This window comes from Tenrec ecaudatus, chromosome 5 (assembly GCF_050624435.1).
Source record: "Tenrec ecaudatus isolate mTenEca1 chromosome 5, mTenEca1.hap1, whole genome shotgun sequence".
NCBI lineage: Eukaryota > Metazoa > Chordata > Mammalia > Afrosoricida > Tenrecidae > Tenrec > Tenrec ecaudatus.
In genome coordinates, this window is record NC_134534.1 from 29,003,305 (window position 1) to 29,025,790 (window position 22,486).

The 22,486-nt window shown below is 43.8% G+C and overlaps 1 protein-coding gene across 1 annotated transcript in view; it reads left to right on the plus strand.

The window, feature by feature from the left end:
• SYBU (syntabulin) overlaps positions 1-22,486 on the plus strand; it is a 78,254-nt gene that overhangs the window by 15,570 nt on the left and 40,198 nt on the right. Inside the window, exon 3 of the mRNA XM_075549350.1 lies at positions 11,474-11,671. Coding sequence (XP_075405465.1) covers positions 11,474-11,671 — 198 coding nt within the window. The remainder of the gene's footprint in view (positions 1-11,473; positions 11,672-22,486) is intronic.

Consider the following 22,486-nt stretch of genomic DNA (forward strand, 5'->3'; position numbering starts at 1 on the left):
CCTTGTAGACTTGTGAGCTATCACCCCAGAAAGATGTTAAAATGGAGTGAAAGAATAAGAGTTCACAGTTCTGCTATTAGAAACCTAGAACGCAGAAGTATCTGGCGCGTGTTTTGTGTGGCTCCATATGTTGTAATGCGAACACTGGAAACAACTCTGAGGGGTTTCTGGCATCAAATGTTTGTGGTCTGATGCAGTGACTTCTTCCCAAGGGCTTCCTTTCTGTTTTTAATTTGGCCATTCCCAGAATGGCTGTCTTCCCTCTTGGAGCAAGCATAACCACAACCAAACCATTTCCATCCAGCTGATGCTGACTCATGGCCAACCCTGTGGGACAGGGTAGAACTACCCTATCAGCAGTCCAAGGCTATACATCTTTACAGAAACAGAGTGCAGCATCTCTCTTCCTGCAGAGCGGCTGCCGAGTTTGAACTGCCAACCTTTTTGTTAGCAGCCAGGGGTTTAATTACTGAACCAAACACAGGTAGAGCTTGAGAAATTTAGAAATCAGTTAACTTGTGGTGAGAAAAACAGGAACTTTTGGAGGCAGACAATCCCGAATGTGATTCTGGCAGCAATTATTCTTTGAGCTCACTTACTACATCAATTTAGTGCATTTCCATGGTTTGTGGTAGGAGTATCTCCTCTCTCAGATTCTCCATGACTTCAGACTACAGTGTTGTATCTGCCTGTACCAATCTATCTGCAAAAATGCCAGTAATAATCATACCTGCAACAGTGCCCAGCACATAATAGACACTCAATAAATATTTTTAATGGATGAATAAGATGTAGTTAATACTCAGGAATATTAGTTCTTGAGAATCAGCTAAATTTCCACGTCCTTGAACGTAAGGTTTTCTTAAGATAGCAGTGGTTTTCCTCCTAAATTATATAACTGAATTTTGAACTGCATTAAACCATAACTGAATGCTTTCAAGATACTATGGCACAAAACCATATTTCTTTCTGCCTCGTGTTATTTTTAAATGTGTCTTCTGGAATTATTTAGTTCAACACTTTGGCATACCAATGAGCTCTGAAATCTAAATTCAGAAATGAACTAGAAAGTTTGAGAAATTGCTCTTGGACTTTGAAAAAAACACTTATAGAATCCCCCCCAAAATAATTATTTTTTAAACACAACATCTATAGTCTTAGAGACCCTGGTTTAGTCTTATATGTCCTTGGCTCAAAGAGGAAAAACTTGGTCATCATAATTGCCACCAAATGCATTTGATGAGAACCTTTTGGTGGTTAAACATTTTAGTTGAATATCAGAACATTGCTAACATACACTGTGGGCAACCCTCAGTTTTAGAATGTAGGATTTAGCAAATCTATACATACCCAAACCTAACTCATGGTAGCTCTATAGCGCAGACTAGAACTATACATCTTTACAGGAGGAGCCTCAGCTTTCTATTCCTAGCGTGGCTGATGGATTTCAACCTCCAATATTTCACTTAGCTAGCCAGTGCTTAATCCTCTGTGCCAATAATGACTCCTTATCTTTATATATAGTCACTTAAAAATATTCACTGCATTCAAATCACTTCAGAAAAAAAACATTGTGGAATAATGTGAAAAGGATGGATTTTCTAAGAATTAAAAGTTAATCTACTTTGCACCTAAATTCCCGCCAGGTGGATTTAATTTAAATGAAAAGTAACACTATACAAAGTAGAAGAAAATCTAGGCAAATATTTTTGCTGATCTTGAGCAAAGAAGAAAATTTTAAGAATAAGTATTCACAGAAACCATATAAGAAAATATGGAGACGTTTGAAAGCTAGAAGTAGGGTAAATGTTAAATATCAAAGTCATTAAAAGCTAATGAACACAATGAAATGGCAAAGCATTAACACCTCTCACATATGTTTTCTTACAGATCAATGATTTTAAAAAAGATTTTTAAAAACCTCATTGTCATCGAGCCACTTAGGAAGTTCTAAGCCACACTAGGAAAAATGTTGAGGAAGGATAGTTCACACTCTAACAAAGCCAACGAACATATGAAAAATGTACCTTCACTAGTAAATAAATGCAACTTGAAACATCGAAATTAAATTTTAATGATTAATTTTGTAGGAGTGACAAAAATATATTCAGTACTGCCAAGACTTTAATAGAAATGTGAAGTGTCCCAAGCTTCTAGGAAGGCTTAGTCATTCCACTTCTAGAGCTACATTACATCTGTGAGATAATCAAAGATTTGACCAAATACTTATGTGGAAAAGCTAATGAAGCAGATTAATAGGAAAATTGGAAACAACCCAAAATATCTTACAAGAATGAATTGTTTTAATGCTACGCTCATGTCTATTTAAACAGGTATTCGCTTAAAACGATGTTTGTCAAATTCAGTGGGGTCTTTTGAAGCTCTTGAATCACTGTCAAAAGCAGAGAGGCTGGTACTTTGGCCTTCCCAGCTGTGCTTACTATCCGCAAGGAGCAAGGTTTTGACCCTTCGGCTGCATCCATCCCTTTTTCCTTTTTTCCTGCTGAAGCATTTCAAAGAAAATCTTCAAACTTCCCAACTACACACCTTAGTGTGTATTTCTAAAATACCTAAATCAATCAACAAAACGCTCTTACATACAATGCCACCTCCACTACTTACACTACTGACCCGACTCCGTGTAATGGTAGAGAGCATTCAAATAGCCCCACTGTCTCACGAGTATCTGGTTGTGTACTTTCAGTTTTGTGGGCCAGACGATGTCTGTCACTCAGTTCTGCCATTATAACTTGACAGTAGCCATAGACGATATGCAAAAGATTGGGTGCGGCTGTGTTTCAATAGCGCTTTATTTACAAGAATGGCAAACATATTTGGCCTGCAGGCCATAGTTGCCAGGGCTTAGTTTAACCTCAGGAGTCCCTTGGTGGCCCAAAGACTTAAGCATTCAACTACTGGCTGAAAGACGGGGCACCTTGAGAGACCTGCAAAGCTGCCTGTGGAAGCTGGCAACCTTACAGAGTAGACCCACTGCCCACAGAGGCCCCTGCGGGTGGGAACTGGCCTGAGGGCAACTAACAGCAGCACTGTATTCTGCAATCGAGTCCAGTTGGCTTTGAAAGTTAAGTACTTTTCCCTAACAGAGAAATGTAAGGGTGTGATGTAGGAGCCCGCGTGCCTGTGCATTCTAAAAGGAAACCCCATCCTTTCCATAGTCCTCCATGCCATGACTCGGAAAACATGGAGCCAGAGTCTCTTTGGCAAAACCTTATTTTTCTCAAGCATTTTCCTGGACATTTGAAACATCACACACTTTACTCTTAGATGATTCAGAATTTCTGCCATTTCCGGCCCATGCCCTCCCAGATGGCATATTAGAAATATTTCCGATTGTAATTTCTTTATACTAACATAACTGCTGAACAGCCTCTTGCCAATCCCATTGCTGCCCTTTCTGACTCATACTCACCCACTATAGGGGTAAGGAGACTGTCAATCTTCCCAGGAACAGACAGCCTCGTCTTTCTTCCACATAGTAGCTGGTGGCTTTGAACTACCAACGTTGCCGTTAGCAACTCAACGCCGAACCCACAGCATCATCAGGGTTCCTTGTATAAGAGTGAGAATTCTCAACGGTGAGCTTACCAGTCAAGGTAGTAGCAGGAAAGAGCAGACAGGCTTAATTGAAGCAGACGAGCAGAGGGATTTGTAGCACTGTGGGCAGGTTAAAGGGAACAGTGAGGGAATCTGAGCCACCCAGGGACTGCCTCACCATCCCTGGGGGAGGGGGGTGCACATAATTAAGGGAATCAATCCTCAAAAAACATTCTGTCTCTGGTTACAATAAGTGCTCAGTAAATATTAGATATGATTACTATTAGGAATTTCCAATGATACTCTAACCAAACTCAGTCCCATCGAGTGAGTTCTGACTCACAGCCCCTCTATCAGATGGGGAGAACTTCCCCTGTGCGTTTCCAAGACTAACTATTCCTAGGAGTAGAAGACCCCATCTTTCTCCCACCCCCGTGACACTACCCTTGCTAATAACAAGACAGGGAAAGGGAAAGTTTTCCGAGTTCAGCTATGTGGATGTCCGACGAGGGAGCATTGCCCTCAAATCTTCCCGAGCTGGGCGGCCGCTCCCTTCCTCGTGCCCTCGAGCATTTCTTTATCGCCTCTTCAGTTGGCATCAATCTGTGTTGCCTGTAACCTAGAATCCTGACCATAATGACTTGTAATGGGTCACAAGCCTATGCCGGCAACCTGATTGGTCCACGTGGTGCATGTCGTTGGATACCATCAAGTTGGTTTCAACCAATAGCGACCCAATGCACAATAGAATGAAACACTGAACCGTCCGTCCTGTGCCATCCTCACAATTTCTTAGAGGCAAAGATGGCGAGACTTCATCTCACATACCTTGGACATGTTGTCAGGAGATCCCAATCCCCAGAGAAGGGCATCGTGCTTGGTCAAGTAGAGGGGCATTGAAAAAAAGGAAGGCCCTCGATAAAATAGATTGACACAGTAGCTACAAAAATGGGCATGGAGTTTAGTTCTGAGATAAGATCACATATGGGCTATCAAAGAACTCTGGCTTGGCTCTGCGAGTCTAACAATCGCAGAGTAAATGTGAATTACGAATGCTTTACATAGAATTTTGAAAAGGAGTATTACCTCCATCTGGACTGTTAGTCTGCTTCCTATACTGACCATGAGGCTATCAATATTATTTTATGGAAGAAGTCCTGAATAAAACTTGAGCAAATATCCACTTACCCACTGTTACCTGGCACCACCGATGGCTTGGCTTCCTGGCCCAGGAAGCTGAAGCTGGGGAGCCTTGGCTGAGGCCTTGTGTGACTTAAAGTGTACTCTCCCCGGTAGGAAAGTCAATGGCTCTGTCCTAAAACTAGAACCCTTTGTCAGTGCTGGTCCCATTAAACCGAAACAAGCAAAGGCCTTCAGCTCTGGAAACTCCTCATTTTTTGTGGGTGTGGGTTTACTGTGACAAGGCTTCTAGGGACTATATACTATAAGCTATGGTTTTGTCTCCCCCAGCACTCTATACTTCTTTGTTGAAGTCTACAGTTCATGGCAATGGCCATACAAGAGCTTATAGATGATGCTCACAACTACAGGGTGAAGTAGGGAAGTTAACAGGTGAAAATGCTCAGGGGCAGGTGTTCCATCCAGACAAGAAACTTCTTCATTGCCATGTCCACAGGCAGGACTCTCTTTGGTCCTTAGCCTCTGGACCTGGCTCCTGCCCTGCTCTGGCAAGGTTACAAAGTGTTTTTAGGCACTGCCAATAAGTGTCTAGGGGTCATGTCACTTCACAATAAGCCTTGACCCCCAAATAGCCAGCTCTATTGGTCAGGAAACCCAGATCCCCAATTAAGTACTTGGAGGCATCCCGTTCTTCAAGCCAGCGTCCTACCCAAAGGCACTCCGCTTTACTGGTTCTGTGGGCTGGGAAGTACACCATCCCGGCTCAAGCACTGGCTCCTGGTTCCGCTGCTGCTCATCTGCCACTCCCCTGGTGCCAAAACTGGCCCCCGGATCAAGGAAGTTCTGTGCACAAGTGGATCTTGGAGTCCAAAGGACATTCTCTACTTGCCTCTCTTCTCCCTTGGTGGTAGTGAGACACTGACCCCTGTTTCTGAGAGGGCTCATTTGATACCCAGCAAGGTGGCAATCCCAATGCACCTCGTTGACTCTCACCCACAGCTGAAGCATGTTCGCAGCAGTAGCTTCCCCCACCTCCTCACCCAGACTCATTAGGAAAGTGAGGGTCTTTTGGTGAGAGTAGCAAAGGCTACGGCTAGAAGAGCCATGTTAAATAGTTTACTACATGGCACTTACATCCACCTTTTGGTGTATTTTTAAGCTTTTATCAGGGCCGATTGGGTATAGCACCTGAGGGCTAATTCACTGCTTCCTGTGCAATAGGATTTAATGTATATACTTATTTAATCAATGACTCCAACCCCCTGCCTTCTGATTGATTCCAGCTCCTAGTGGCCCTAGAAGACAGAGTGGAATTGCTCCAGGGGCCATGGAAGTCTTTATGGAAGCAGACTTTCTTTCATATCTTTCTCCCATGTAATCTGCGAAAAACTAGACATTTCTTCCCTCCCCCCTCAATATAAGCACAAAATTGAACTGTGAAAAAGAAAAGCTGCCTCTGTGATCACTAGTTGATGGACTGATTCAAATGCAAAAAAAGTCCCTGAAAATTGGGTACTTATTTTAGGTGTTCAGCTGCTCATGCCTAACGCCTGGAGACCCTGGCTAGAAATGGTGTGACATTTCAGGCACACACTGCAGGTTCAATTCACCACTGCCTTCCCCAGACTGCCGCCACCCAACGTCCGTTCCTGAGCTTTAACCAGAATCTAGCATGTAATCCTTAGAATGACTAGTATTGAAAACCTGGCATGTCCATATGCTTTCTAACCGAACACTAGCAAAATGGGAGTCGAATCAAGCACAGCACATTCCCTCTCCTTGTAGCCCACTTGAATTACAATCTTACTGGACTGGAAACCGCTCCACGCTGGCCCTTTGAGCCTGAAAGTTTCCAACCACAGCAAAAATACCCTTTCAATGTGGAGAACTCCAAGCAAGTATTTTCATCTGTTTATTGCAAAGGGATTCATCTACGAAGCTCACGAAGCAATCATTTTAATGGAAATAAGTACATAATTTTGAATTATTAGGCCATATTCTTTAGATTTCTCTGCTTTGGGATCCACGAGGAGAACAGGAGCCCCCCGGGCACCCTGGGGAGACCTGTTGAGTCTTGTCCAAGTGCTGGAATCCGTTCTGAGCAATTAGCAGCTTTGCGCCTTGGCGAGAAGGTGGCAGATGCAAGTCTAAGGAGCAAGGCAGGGACCACATGGGATGAAAGATGAGCAGCAGCAGCCAAAGGGGATGCTCCTTATTCTGTCATTCAGACCCAGGGGTTCTTCACGCATGCAGGAAGAGCAGAGCACCGCTTCAGGAGCACAGAGACAGCCGCGTGAGCAGCATGGTCAAGACCACTAATTTCTAGACACAGCGTGCTGCTGAGACCATACACGCGTACGGCCTAAAGTCTGAGAAGGAAACCAAGAGGAATTCGTCTTTTCATCACTGCTGAGTTTCCTTTGTTCCAGGAACTGGCTATTTCATAGTGAAGTGGAAACAGGTCACAGGTGACGCGATGGCAATTCTTTTGTCAGTGGATTCTAATCATCCTTATAAAGACTGTACATGATGCGACCCACGGCTAGTTATAGTTCTCTATTACGGAATCTTAAGATAGCCTTTGATGGATGGCACTTTAGTTTAGCTCCTTGATTATTCAAACAAATGTAATGCTTCTGAAAATTGTCAGTGGTGTTTAATTTGTTCTTTTTGTCCAGTGAGTCGAATTTAAACACAATGCATTTGATTCTTAGTTTAACTTTGGGGGGTGGTGGTGGTGGGTTGGGGAATGACATCGGGTTTTATCCTGTGGTTTCATTTTTACTCCTTAGATTTAAGAATCTTTAAGTAGAATATGCAGGCTTAGAAAGCACGGAGTTTTCTTTGATAATATCATATGAACGGTTGAGATAGTTTGTGCTTCATCTTCAATGAGAACATCTTTTGCAAGTACTTCACAAGGAGGTATCTTTGAAAGGACAGCACACTGCACACATTCACAGTAGTATAACCTACTCCAACGTGTAATGATTTAGTACCATAGGTGTAGACTACATATTCCTGTTAACAAGATCGAAAACACCTGAAGGCTTTCTTAAGTTCACTTGTTGTTTGGAGAGAAAATTCTCTTTCCTTTCAGTTTGCTGTTTCATCCGTGTTCTAAAGCTGAGGTCCCTGGACTATGATCCGCATACCCCTTCATGTTACAGTTCAGGAGAGGGGAGGTAAGGAGGTTACCAGGAGGGAGTGTGGCAAGTTAACATATCCAACTATAAATTTTTTAATGAATTTCTCAAAATTTACTCAGTTTAAGAAACTACAATTATGTTAACTGGTGTCACTGTCAGGTACACATTAGCCTGCTAACCGAGAGGCAACCATCCAGCCCACCAGCTGCTGCACAGGAGAAAGCTGACACTGCCTGTTGCTGTGAAGGTCTGCCTCAGAGACCCCATGAGGCAGAATGGACTCGATGGCACTGGGCTTGGGTGCTCTGGTTTCCTTTCTTAGCATGTGCATTACATGTCATTGCTGGGTGCCATCCAGTTGGTTGTGACCTTGTGTACAACAAAACAAACACTGTCTGCTGCTCCTGTACCCGTGATGCCAGAGCCCATTGATGCAGCCCCTGTGCCAACCCATCCTGGTGATCGTGTGCATGCACACATGCATCCTGTATATAGCATACAGTCTGTGTAAGCTTCATTGTCGATCTGTTTAACATTTTTCCCCCTTTTGGTGACAGGTGGCATGTACCAAGTGCTAGATGATAATTCTGTGTTTTCATAATGATACTACCCTTAGATACTTTATTTGGAAAGCTTAATGGTCTACGAAATCTAAAAGCCTGAGATCTACTTAATATTTCTCTAGTACCACAAGCAGAAGACTGAAAAGTTAGATATCTCAGAAATTAGGCACAGTAAAAATATACAAGTTGTGGGGGGACTGGGAGGAAGGAACTATGTAGCCTTCCATATTTTCTACATCTTCCCTGTGCTTTGAAATACATAGTAGAGGCAGATAACGAAAACGGAACCAATAACAGGTAAAGTAGGGAGTAAAAATGGTGGGTGGAATATTATCAGCAATTATAGACAAAGTAATACATTGATCTTAATGACTGAAGACAAAATAACATTTTATACAGTTCATCTCTTCAAAACAAGAGCACTACACTCTTGAGAAGTTGAGTGAGTGATAGTAGATGTTCTGAGACAAAATTTGTTCACAAAAGGTAACTTTTTCCCCTGGCTTTCTTCAATTTTTTCTCATAGGAAATAAAACAGCAATTGCTGCAGATGATTTCTTAAAGTTCCATGATTTAAATTTTTTCCCTCAAGTTTTCAAACTTTTGGCCTCATAACTTTTTAGAGAACCTAACACAAAAGCTTATTGCATACAAATGTAAAAGCTGACATCGAGATCATCTCTTTATTTTTCTATATTGAACATAGTTTGAAAAACATCTTTTTATAAAACAATGGATCTCCTTCAAATGTTACTGTAATTTGGGTGTGAGTTCACACAGCAAATCGGGCTTTCATTCAGCAATTCATACACATTGTTTCCTGACATTGCACTCGGTGCACACTTTGCAACACTTCTCCCTCCCTTGGTTTACCGTGTCCACTTGTCCTGTCCCATGCCTTTCTGCCTTCTGAACTTGATCCTCGGGTAAATGCAGCACGTTAGACCCCATCTAGCTGATGGTTCTAAAGTGTATCGCCCTAGTGTTCTTGTTTGAGCCACAAGTGTGCACTCGGTTGTAAACCCAACGGGTGTGTAAGGGCCATAGAGTAGATCTGCCCCTGTGCGTTTCTGAGACTGCAACTCTTTACGGCATTAAGAAGCCCCATCATTCTCCCAAGGAGTTGGCTGGTGGTTTCGAACTGCTGACCTTGAAGTTAGCAGCCCAACTTGGAACTACTTCTCCATCAGGGCTCCTACCCTACTATCCAAGACGGTTTGTTGTGATGCTCTTCAAAGTGGTCAGCAATGGTAGCCAGGTACCATGTGGCCTCAGGGTCATGGAAGCAGGGGTCCATGTAAGTCCTTTGGGCTAATTGTTTGTGTTAACTTTCTTCACCCTTCAATATTCCAGTTGGAGAGGGATTTACGGTTACATTACTCATCTTGGATGGCAGTTCACAAGCTTTTAAGACCTCGATATCTAGTCACCAAAGTAGATGTAGAACATTGACCTTTCAGTTGACCTTGGTGTTCCTCAAAACTATAGTCCTGAATCACCTCATCCCCACACGGTCATGGTTAGGTTTTTATAACGTTAACCCCATATGCTGTACTATTATCGATTTATTCACACCACATATACAGATATTAAAATATAATAATCATTTTGAATGCAATCATAGTCCTTGAGAACCCCTGAACAAATAATTCCGAGAGGATACATGTCAAGGTAAAAGTAAGGAGCAAACATGTTCATGCTGAAATGACAGTACTGACAGTTTTGGTATCTTAATCTTCCTAAGTGCATTTTTGTACATAGAAACTAAAGCCATTTGACTCCTCTGTTTAAATTAAATTAGATTAAAAACATTGGGGAGCAAGGATCACAGGTTAGTCATATGTCAATCTTAGCTTCTGTTCTCTTTCTCCTTCACATGTGGGCCCTTATGTAAAATGTTACTGAGTAAATGTTCAAAGCGAGCTTTTCTATTCCATACTTTAAAAGTTAAAGCAAAGGACACATATGTTGAGGCTCTAGGTTGCCTTTATGTAACATTGCATGTAGAAACATGTGCAGTTTACACAATTATAAAAATGAATACATTTATTTATTTTTGTTCATTGAAGCAGGTAGGCACTCTTCAAGATGGATTCTTTAAAGTAACTCGGGTGTCAAACTATTTCTGCGTGAGAAAGACCTATTTAGTAATGGATCAGTCTGGGTAGACATACCTTTTAAGTAATATTGATTTGCCTTTACATGCCACATAATTCTCATCCCGGTACAAATGAACTAGCCAACCATCATAAATATTTAACAAATACAGTAAGTACTTATACCAGTCAGCAGTAGGACTTTCTTGTTTTTTTCAGTTTCAGAATATTTTCTTTAATCTTGTACTCATCATTATTAGCTCCCTCCATTTTCTTTTAAAACTTTCTGCAAAATTCAATATTTTCCCCATAGTCTTTCTTTTTTTTTTCTTAATTTATTGGGGACTCATACAACTCTTACCACAATCCATACATACATCAGTTGTGTAAAGCACATTTGTACATTCGTTACCCTCATCATTCTCAAAACATTTGCTCTCCACCTAGGCCCCTGGCACCAGCTCCTCATTTTCCCCCTCCCTTCCCTTCCCCCTCCCTCATGACCCCTTTATAATTTATGAATTATTATTTTGTCATATCTTGCGCTGTCCGATGTCTCCCTTCACCCACTAGTAGGCCTTTCTTGTTAATAAGCACTCATCACATGGTGCATATTAACTGCTAGCCATGGCCCTGGTAATAATAAGTAACTTAAAAGTTGAATTTTAACACCGTTTTAAGATCCAAGATAAACTACATGAAGTGTTGACACACCTATCTTTAGGCTTTGACCATATGGCAGGTACAGAAATATTTGGGATCCAAAAAGCTTTTAAGTTTTGGCCTCGGCCTACGTGTGATGGCAGCCAGTGTTTTCTCTGTTAACACAAGCACACAAAGGAACGGGGAAGTGCTGAGAGAAGAGCCCACCTCGGTGGGTAGCAGGAGCCTCTGGAGGGCATGTGTCTGTACGTGTGCATGTCAGACGATGCATGGCTTCTCTTAAGGCCTACTCGTTCATGTCTTGTAGATGACACAGGCTGCCCCAGCAGCCAGTCCGTATCTCCGGTGAAGACGCCCTCTGATACTGGAAGCAGCCCTGGTGGCTTTTGCCCTGGAAGCGATGAAGACGTCACCAGGAAGAAATGCACAGTTGGAGTGGTTGGTGAGGGAAACATCCAGCCGACCCGCTATAAGAAGGAACCAAAGTCAGGCCTGGTAAAGCCAGGTATGTGCACTTCCTCTTCCTGTTAGGCCCGGAGTGGTGTCAAGTTTGAAGCAAAGCACCGGTCTGTCAAGTCCAGGACCATGTGTGCTATGCTGTACCCGAGGCCTTAAACCATCCTGTTTGTGGTGTTTGTTTGTTTGTTTTTAAGGAGTTGGGAGGAGAGTGGAACATTTTCTGTAGTGGTGGTTAATTATCGAGCAAGTATAATGATGTGTGTATCCATGGTAAAGAGGTTTTGAAAGAAGCAAAGTTGACGAAATTGAAGCTGCATGATCTTACAGGGATTTAAACTCTGTAATTTAATGTAGATTAAATTATACTAAAAATTACTCGGTACCTCCTGAAGAGACCACAAATTAAGAAAATAGCAGGGTGTCTTCGTGCAGATCTCTCTAGAGTTGGGCATACCTGTTCCTAATTTAAATATGGTATGATGTGATATAGAAATGCTCAATAATTAAAGAACCATTTTTAAAGCTCTGAGCTTACATGCAGATCCTAATTGCAGTGGGTAAGATACATGAGCATCAGAAAAAATGATCTCTCCGAATTTGCCATATGCATCTCAGAAATAGATACACGGTATAGGAACAAATACTGTTTGAGAAAAAATACAGTGAGAACCTTAAAGTAAAAGGATGGGGACTTTGGCTTTGAGGGACCATGTCTATAGGGCAGTCTTTCCCTGTGTGCTACTGTGTGTGTTGATGCGGGTGAAGAGACAGAACACTGGCTTGACTGAACCCCCATCCTTTACATGGTCTCGCAGTGTTTGCTTGGTGAGGACACTTTGGTGGAAGGCACTACCTAGAGCTTTATTTGGGTGGAGACAAAGCCTGCTCCTGTGGCCCCTGCCTGCAGGTGTTCGTATGCTCCTCCTGTGTAACTGAGGGACACACGGTATCACAATGGATTGTTCCTCCTGCTTTCCATCAACCTAATGAATGTTCCTTCGTTTCGGAGTGAAGGTTACACTGGGTATCGATGCAACCCCCTGTTTCTTAATGGCCCTTAATCAACATTAGTGATGATGAATTTGTTAGTAGTCATCACTATTGAATCATATGAACAGGGAGTGAGTGATACAGCATGGGAACAGAAAAACAACCTCCCAGAGACAAACAGGAATGGGAATTTCAGATAGGTCACTGGATCCCCTCCATCCTTGGGAGACAAGAATGAGGTCAAGAGTGTTATCTCATTGTGGCCAAGAGAAAAGAAAACGATGACCTTTCACACCAAAGGACCAGAACGACCTGCCCTTCTCCGGTGACTTTGTGCTGTTGTTGAGGTATACGTTGCATATTGTCAACATCACCCCTTCAGGAGGTTTTTTGTACACTCAGCAGGACCTGCAGCAAGATCATGGCATGCTCTACTTCCAGCACATTTCATCCTCCTGCCCATTAGCAGCCACTCTCCCTTCCTCCCATGCTCCTCCTGTGCCCCTGGCCAACTCCAAACCACTTTCTCCCTGCGGATGTGCCCCTCTGGACGTCCTGTACACTACGTGGCCAGTCTGTCTGGCTCTGTTCACTTAGCATCATGGTTTCTAAGTTTATCCATGTAGTAGCATGGGTGTGTACTTTATTTCTTTTGTGACTGAATAATATTCCTTTTGTATATCCATTCTCCAGTTGATAAATAGTAGGTGTCCATTTGGGGGCTATTATGAGTACCACTGATATGAATATTTATGTATAGGATTTTTTCCCTCCAGTTTTCTTTCTTTCTTTTTTAAGCTATTGCGTTATCACCTTAGTTCCAACTCCTAGCCGCTCTATAAACCTACTGCTCTTAGACTTGCGAAGCTACGAGTGGTGATGGGAGCCGAGGACCCCACTTTTGTCCCTCAGAATGGCTGGTGGGTTCGAGCTGCTGACAGCCACCAGGGCCCCTTCCAGCTCTGCAGGACCGGAGAAAACGCTGGGTCTTGTAGAAGCGCAATGTTTCACGTTTTGAGGAACTGTCAAACTATTTTCTAAAGGATGGGCATTCCAGTTTATCCTCATCCTCGCCAGTCTTTGTTATTCCATGTCTGTTTGAGTTTGTACCCACCATGATTGGTACAGACTGCTATCTCTGGTGGTTTGGATTTGCATTTCCCCCATGATGATGAGTTTCTTTTAACGTGCTATTGGCTATTCCTTTGTCCTTCTTGGAGACATGACATCAATTGTCTTTTGACCCGGGAATAATTACCAGTGGAATTTGTTTCTCCAGTGTGTGAGGTATAAGTTTAGGAGCAAGAAATAGTGACCCCCCATTTGTATTTTCAGCACACAGTGTCTAGGTATACAGCGGGGGCTCAGTTAACATGTGTCAACCTCAACCACGAGGTAGGCTATGGGGTCTGAGAAGATGAAGTGAGGCAGGAAAGAACATCAGCTCTTTGGGTTACGAAGAAAAGTGGACTTCGTTGTGAGCATACCTTGGTATTTGAATGCAAGCTAAAAGCATTAAGGTTGTGGTATTTCCCCCACCTCATGCCAAAACACATTGTAGACGGTGGCAATGCATGGAAACCTAGACAAGGAAGGCATAGCATTAGTGAGTTGTGGTCTCATTGCTCTTCCTGGTTTTGATAGTATCATAGGAGTTAGCCGGCCTCTGTTAAAGTTAGACTTTCTAACCTCGGCACACATACAGAATTCACACTGAGCAAGTACCAAATCCTACAGAAGGAACTTGCTAAAGATCAATCAGTTGCCTTGCTGAGAACATTTATAGCCTTTGATCTTTAGGAAGAATCTGGGCAAGGGGTAAAAAGAAAAGAAAAATCAAGAGCTCCTGTTCTTTAAAATTAAAAAAAAAAACACCTTCTAATGTGATGAAGGGAACCCTTACAAAGCAAAGTGGTGTTCTATTCAGCAGTACATGCACACAACTTTGTGGCATTAATTTACAATGTAATCCTTTTCTTCTTGTATTTACCATTTTCCATTCAACCTTCTTGCCTGCCCATTCCTGCCTTCTGAACCTTTACCCTGTAGAGGACCTGCCCTTTTGATGGCCTGTGGTTGGTTAGTCTAAGGATGCCTGCTGAGAATTTGCATTTCCATCCAATATCTATTGATTCAGAAGCTGCATATGGTCCCTCCCTGGGGATCTTGTGCACCTTGTAGGTTTGTTCATTTTTTGGCCAAAAGGGCCATGGAACCTGACGTTAATTCCAGGCTTGAAGAGTGGCCATGGGCCATAACCTTGAGAGTTCCACTATCCTCTATCAGACCAACAAGCCTAGTCATTTTTATGATCTTGAGTTTTATTCCATGTTTTTCTACCATGCCATTGGGACCCTTGATTGTGACTGCTTGGCACCACCTCGTGTTTCTGCTCTGAGAGCACTAGAGGCTGAGGTCCCTTTGGGCGAATTGTTCCCATTTGTCTTTTATTTTCTTCACTTTTCTTTTCTCCAGACAGGAAAAGACCACCCGTTACACAAACTGATTCTTACGGCTACTTGATTCGTGGATTCTTGGAAACAGGGTTCCTAAACTGTCACGGAATTCCTGCTGAGAATTGGCATTTTCATCCTATATCTACTGAATCAGAAGCTGCATTTTAACAAGATGCCCAGGGATCTATAAGAATCACCTGGAGGTTGTGTTCAACTGTAAGGGGGGAGGAGGCGTGGTGTTCAGATGTTTGTAGGACATTTTGCTATCCTTTCATTTTTCCTGGAACTTTTTCACGCCTCCTAGAGTCTGTTCCAGTAGATATAAGACAGAAATCAGATATTCCCAGTAGGAGGGTGAGCAGAAATGAACTGGTTGGACGCCCAGTCTGAAAACCATGAAGGCTGTGGACCCACTCTCCAGAAAAGTTCCCACGTGCACCAAACCGTAGGTGCTGTTTCAGAGATCCTTTTCAAGGATGTATTTACCTAGGCGAATGACCCTTGCAGGAGCCCTGGTAGCATAATGGTTGTGTATTGGGCTGCTAACCACAAGGTCAGCAGTTTAAAACCACCAGCTTCTCTCCAAGTGAGAAAGGTGAGGCTTTCTATGCCCACAAAGAGGTACAGTCTCGGCCCACAAAGAGGTACAGTTTCTATGCCCACAAAGAGGTACAGTCTGCCCCACAGGGGCAGTTCTGGCCTGACCTAGAGGATCACCATGAGTTGAAACTCAATGGCAGTGACTTTTTTCTTGGAATGACCCTTGACCAAAATTGCCGCTTTGTCAAGTGCGTCTTCCTGAATTGCTCTCCCGAGGTCAATTAAACTGAAGTAGCCTTTACTTGAGGATCTGTTTATTTGTATCGCACCACTGTCTAAGAGATCCTTACATTTTATTTGTTGACCACTGTCATCCAGTCGATTTCGACGTGTGGCAGCACCTCGTAGGATGAAGTTGATCTATTCCTTGGGGCTTTGAGGTAGAAGATCTTGATGGGGCTACCAGCTTCATCTTTCTCCCATGGAGTGCCTCTTGGTTGGTGAGTTTGAACTGCCACCCTTGTGATTAGCCTCCCGGTGCTCCCACTGGGCTCCTGAACCACGAGAGCTCCTTCATTTATTTCTTAGTTGTCCACGAATCGCATCACTGAAAATGTTGCTAGAGCCCTTGAATAGGCCTTTGTTGTGTAGTATTTGCAAAACATGTGCACCATGACCTATAGTTCTCCACACTTTCAGCAGAATAAACTTGCCAGGCTCATAAATTTGGAGAGAGGAAATCCTGGAAGCGAGACCCCTGGATGACTCCAAAATTAATAAAATGCAGAGACATAATCTGTTAAACCTCAAAAGAGAACTATTTTCAGGTCAAAATGTTCTGCCTCCCCCGGAGCTCCACGTGAATGCTTCCCCTTCACCCAGGGCTGAGGCGCAGATCAGAGGCATTCTCTGCTTTTGTGAAAACAAAAACCAAAAATGGGTTCTTTAAAACCAATACCGTTGTATATAAATAAATCTGACTAGACCAGAACATGTATAGTACTACAGATAAGACCCCTCAGCACCGGGAATCCAGGACAGATACACCCCCTCAGGACCAATAATGAGAATGGAGATACCTGGAGGGTAAGGAGAAGGTGGGAGGAAAAAGGGGGAATCAATTACAAGGATCAACATCACTCCCAGGGGGAGAACAACAGAAAAGTGGGTAAAGGGAGATGAGATTATATAAGATATGAAAATATTAATTTTCATATTTATCAAGGGTTCATAAATTATATGGGTGGGAGAGGGAGGGAAAATGAACTGATATCAAGGCCGCAAGTAGAAAGAAAATGCTTTGAGAATGATGATGGCAACATATGTACAAATGTGTTTGACCCAGTGGAATGATGTATGGATTGTGATAAGAGCTGTAAGAGCCCCCAATAAAAGTATTTAATATTTAAAAAAACCAATACCATTGTATTAAAATAGCAAGCAATTAGTGGCTTCAATGCAGATGGTTGGAAACTCTTAAAGAGTAATTAATGTAAGCCCATATGATTGTTACTGCATTGCACTAGATTTGAGAACACTGACATGTACCTCAGAGGAGTTACTACAATTCCCCTTTAATCTGAAGACCGTGAGTTTGCCAAGTGTTTGATGCAGACGGTGAAGGGAAGTAAGTCACGGAATGTCAGGAAGGGCTTGGGAAGGTGAGCCATGCAAGCTTGCACCCTCTGATCCAGCCCAGTGACAAGCACAGCAGGAAAGCCCTTCTTCACTCCAGGCAGGACTTGGTTCTGGAACTTCTCAGAGGCAGGAGCCTTCTGTCATTTTGGCTCCTATAACCGAATGCTTGTATGCAGATTTAGTGGGGGAAAAAATCTTTACCATTGCGCAAAAGAAAACCTTTGTACCGCCCACTTAGATGGTGGGTTTTGTGTGTTGTTGTCATCTGCAGCCACTCCAGGAGGAAATCTCTCGAGCAGAAGGCTGCCTTGCCTTAAAGTTGTGTGGTTGTTAAGTACTCTTAAGTCGATTTCCACTCATAGGGACTCCTTGTGACATAACATAGGTGTTCAATAAATGCTTGGTGCACGGAACCTTGTTGAGTGCTATATGACAGGGCCAGAAATGGCCTCTATGTCTTCACTGGTTCTGAAATGTATAATAACCATTTTATCTGCATGTAATTCTTGTATCCTAATGATCAATATTTCTATCACATCAAGAAGAATTGTACAATCATTGCCACAATCAGTTTTAGAACATTTTCTTCATTCTTGTACTCTTCATTATAAGCTCGCCATTTCCCCCAACCTTACCTTCCATACCTGCAAGGAACTATTCATCCAAATACTGTCTTTATAGATTTACCTCTCCTGGATTTCATATTCAGAAAATCATTAAAAACACACATACAACAATAACAACAACAACAACAACAAAACTAACAATACCAAAGTAAAACAGGTAAACCTCAGTTGAAAACAGAAAAAATCCAAAAACTAGAACTAATTTCAAATGGATCAAAAAGGAGATAAAACGATGCAAACCAATTACACCTGCAACAGTCCCCCCATGAGTGCATTCTGCTTGCCAGCAAAGCCATTCACATCCCTGGTCTGTGGTCCGAGATCAGGACTGACCAGAGGCTTAATTCATGCATGAAGGAGAAAGACTAGGCTTTCTACTCCATAAAGTTAGTCTCAGAAATGCATGAGGACCATTCTGCTCTGTCATACAGGGTCCCTGTGGGTCAGAATTGACTGGATGCCATTGAGTTTGGTTTTTTGGTTTGTTTGTTTGTAATTCATGTGTATTTCCCCATCCCTTTTAAAAAAACTAAAACAACTTTAAAATATGTCAAAAGCAAGATCAAATGATACAATACTACATTTCAACCCAACTGCGTCTGCCACAGTCGACTCCAAAATGTTCTGACAAGCCTTTCACATCCCTTACCTATGATCAGAGGGGCGATGGTCATGGAGGTGCCATCCCTGAGTGGACCCCGGAAATGGATTGTAGACTTCTATTGTCATCCAGAGTCATCTGCAAATGGCAGAATACTGTCTTTTAGTGAGTGTGGACCGAGAAGAAAAGCAAGGAAGGCGTTCTGATTGGTGCTTTTTCAGGAATCTGGGATGATATCTATCCTCCTCCACCATGCTGCTTCTATAGAAGGGAGATCCTAAACATTTACAAAAGGAATTTCTCCTCATCAATAGTGTGTAGTCTCTTTCAAGATGAGACTGTTTACCCAGGAGTCAACGGCCTCCTTGTTGACTGACACGCTGCTTTGGTCACGTTCTATGGCAGCTGCAGGTGCTCTGTTGTCTGCCTGGGGAGTGCCCTACCCCAGGAAAGAAAAAGACCCAGTGCCATTGTCTTACAAAGAGAAACACTTTTCTCCACAAAGAGTTAGGGAATTACACAATTGAAACAACTAATTAGAAAACATGAATGGAAAACCAGACAGACCAAAAAGGCCACCCAAGTGGATCATGAATTAGTTAAAAGGCACATGGTTAGAGTTGTGGTTCTTTCAAGAAAATCTAGCATTAGAACTGAAATGTTGAAATCTGCATGTGCACGATGCCAGTAGCTCATTAGCATTCACATGAAGTACTCCCTTGTCATCAGACACCATTCAGGCTCTTGACATTGGAGACTTGGGGAGCTGAACTCTGATGGCCTCACAGCAATACCCAAAGACCTGTTACATAAAAACGGAACAAAACACTGCTTCCCACATTCAGAAGCAAGTGCCAGAAGACTCGGAAGACACCACATAGGTTCGAGATCAATCAACCCAGGGAGTGTGGTTGAGCACCCCCCACCCCGACCCCTGGCTACTGACCGAAAGGTCAGGTTTGAACCCACCAGAGAAATGGGTGGCCGTCTACTCCTGTAAGGAATCACAGCCAGGGGACCCTTTGGGACAGTTCTATGTCATGTAGGGTCACCGTGCGCCAGAATCCACTGGGCAGCAGCAGGTGTTTCTGTTGGTTGCCATAATAGATAAGAGGCCCTTTCACAGAGAGCTCGCAGGAGTTCCCACCCTTATCACCAGTGTCACTTTCACTTCAAAGGAAGTTCTGTGAGATAAATGACTGACAGTGGCGGTTTACTCTGGGCAGGGCCTGCCTCTCCTAACTGGAGCTCCCAGGGGAAGAGTGAGAACTTAGCCTGAGTCCACGGCTCCGCTCCAGGTTTCCCAGCGCGCCCTGACTGCAAGACAATTGAGGGTGGAGGAGGCCCTGGTACTGTCCTCAGCTCCGAACCAAGAGGACAAGTCCATCATGGGTGCCTCAGAAGAAAGGCCTGGCAATCTGATCAGCCACGGAGTGCAGTTCTACCTAGACACACAGGGGGTGGGGATGGGGCTGGGTCACCAGGAGTCGGAACAAGTCGAGTGACAGGTGCAGCCCTTTTTCACCCCAAGACCCCAGAGTCGAACATCCACGGTTCCCTCCATCATGCCGCCACGTTCTCATGGTCAGGCGTGTACTGCGTGCCTCAAATGGGGCGTCGTGTGTCCAAGATGAACTGGGCAAGGGCGTGCGGGAGCTTGCACAAAGCAACCCCTCTCCACACGGGAGTGGGGAAAGCCAGACAAGCGCTCTCTGCGCAGGACAGACAGGAGCACGGGACAGGAGTAGGGTGCCACACTGCAGGCTTGACCACCAGGGGTGAGAAGGGAAGATAGGAGAGAGGGCAGGCAGAAGACCACAAAAAGCTCTGCGGTCCAGGCCGTTAGCAGCTTTCAGTGCCCCCTGGCACTGGGCGCCGTCGGGGATGTGACGGAGCAAAGCTCGCCCATCTGTGCTGGCAGGGCTGACGGGAGTCATGTGCATAAAGACGAGATGCTTTAAGCATTAGAAAAACGTGTCCATCGAGGGAACAACAATGAAGACTGTAGCGCTAAAGGCAAGATCTTGGTTAAATGGACGTGTGCTCCAGCCCTTGGCCAGGCAGCAGTCGTCCAATAGCTCACAGTCACAGTCAAAGCTCTAACAGCAAAGCCCAGCCCCAGCTGAACGTTTCCACCAATCTTGAATGCTGAAAGCCTGTGAAAATATCTGGACTTGCATAGTATAAATCTCTGATATGTGATTTTTTTTAAACAGTAACTATTGAGTGGAACATGGACTGCCCTTTGCCTAATTACAAGGCCTTTAGTCATTTAATCCCAAACATTAGTGGACATAAGGATTTGCTTTACCCACTCTTTGACACAGGGGGATTCTGAGGCACAGAGAGGTTAAGTAACTCATCCAGAGTCACCCAGCTTGCTGATGGATATTCAACAGTCAGACTCTTGACTCCTACACAAGTTGTAACGTCTGCCTTGAGCAATTTAATTTTAATTGTGGCAGGAGAGTGTGACAGTTCAAAAAATGAGTTGATATAAGATAGGAATTGTTTTCTTTTTCTTTTATGTGTACATATAACGTCCTGAGAAATCTTACAAAGGAGCCAGCATGGTCCATATGTAAGGCGCCCGTGTGGTGTGGTGGGTCACGTATTGGGCGGTGAACTTCAAAGTCGGCAGTTCTAAACCACCAGATGCTCTGCCAGAGAAAGAGGGATCTTCCTACTCGGTGAAGACTTAGTCTCAGAAACCCACCGGGGCAGTTCTGCCCTGTACTGCAGGGTGGCTGGGCAGAGTCGGCTCCGATGGCATTGAGCTTTGTTTGGGTTGCAGTCCATTGTGGTGGCCGTTCCTGACGTTATTTTTAGTGCCCACGAAGAACAGACAGTTGAATGCAGAGCAAGAAAAGGGACCATGATGAGGTGAACAGCTGAGGGATGCTAAAAGGCCTTCAGTGTTTTCCATTCAGTCCCCCAGCAGTCCTTGCTGCTTCTCAGTGCCTGCTCTGAGCTGCTCAGCCTGTCACACGTGCTCTCTGAAACAAGGCTCAGTCCTTTGTCAACTTACGCAAGCCTGTGTTTGCCTTCACACTCAAATGGATCTCTGGGACTTACCCTGAGCCACACAGAAAGAATGTTCCCAGGTCCAGCAGAGCATGTGTGGTGATGGGCCATTTGGAAATCTGTCACTTCTCCCCAACAGCGACCAAACCAGAAAATCAAGTGAAAATGCTGAGTGTTCCAAGGACTTCATGTTCCTGAAGGGCAGACTGGTGCATTTTCTCTCATGCTTTTCTCCCATCTGCTTCTGATGAGGAACCCAATCAATGTAATGGTGTCAAATGGTCCTTTAATGATTTCCCCCTAAGAATCGGTGTATTCGTAATCCTCCCTGCCCAAAGGTACCTGTCATCCGAATCCCAGGTCTGCTGGATTTATTGCCTGTACCGTGTTCTTAGCTACTGATTTGGAGGTTTGCCAGATGCTTACTACGCACACTAATCCCAGAGCTGTGCATTACAGGTCTCGACTGCAGAGCAGAAGTTCCGGCAAACTCCACACTCACCTGTGGATGTATTTACCCACTGTCTGCATAACTAACCAACCTGGACATTCCTTTCTCATGCAAACTCGTAAGCCAAGTGTTATCAATCATGCAGACCTATACTTTGAGTGAACTACTATTTGCTACCCACCCCAGGCAAAGAGAGTGCAATGAAACAACCGTCTGCGAAGTATGGGCATGGGTCAGGGGGTCCACCGGGGGTGATGGCATGCCTGGCGTGGGCAGTAGCTTTGAGACAGACTTTGAGCCTGGCAGGGAAGGTGTCTGAGGGATAAATACCCCAAGTTCACCATCTTCTTTGTTGGGTGACATTTGATGTGTCCCATTTAGTCTCTGCTCTTGGTGGTGTGTTGGTTTTTTGCGTTGTTTTTTTTTTTTTAGGACATAGGATTTTAGTCTTTTTCAACTATAATTGCATGTGTGGGTTAGGGAGCATTGAGGAATATCAGCCTTTCCAGGTTGCCGTTAGAAATACATTAGGTAG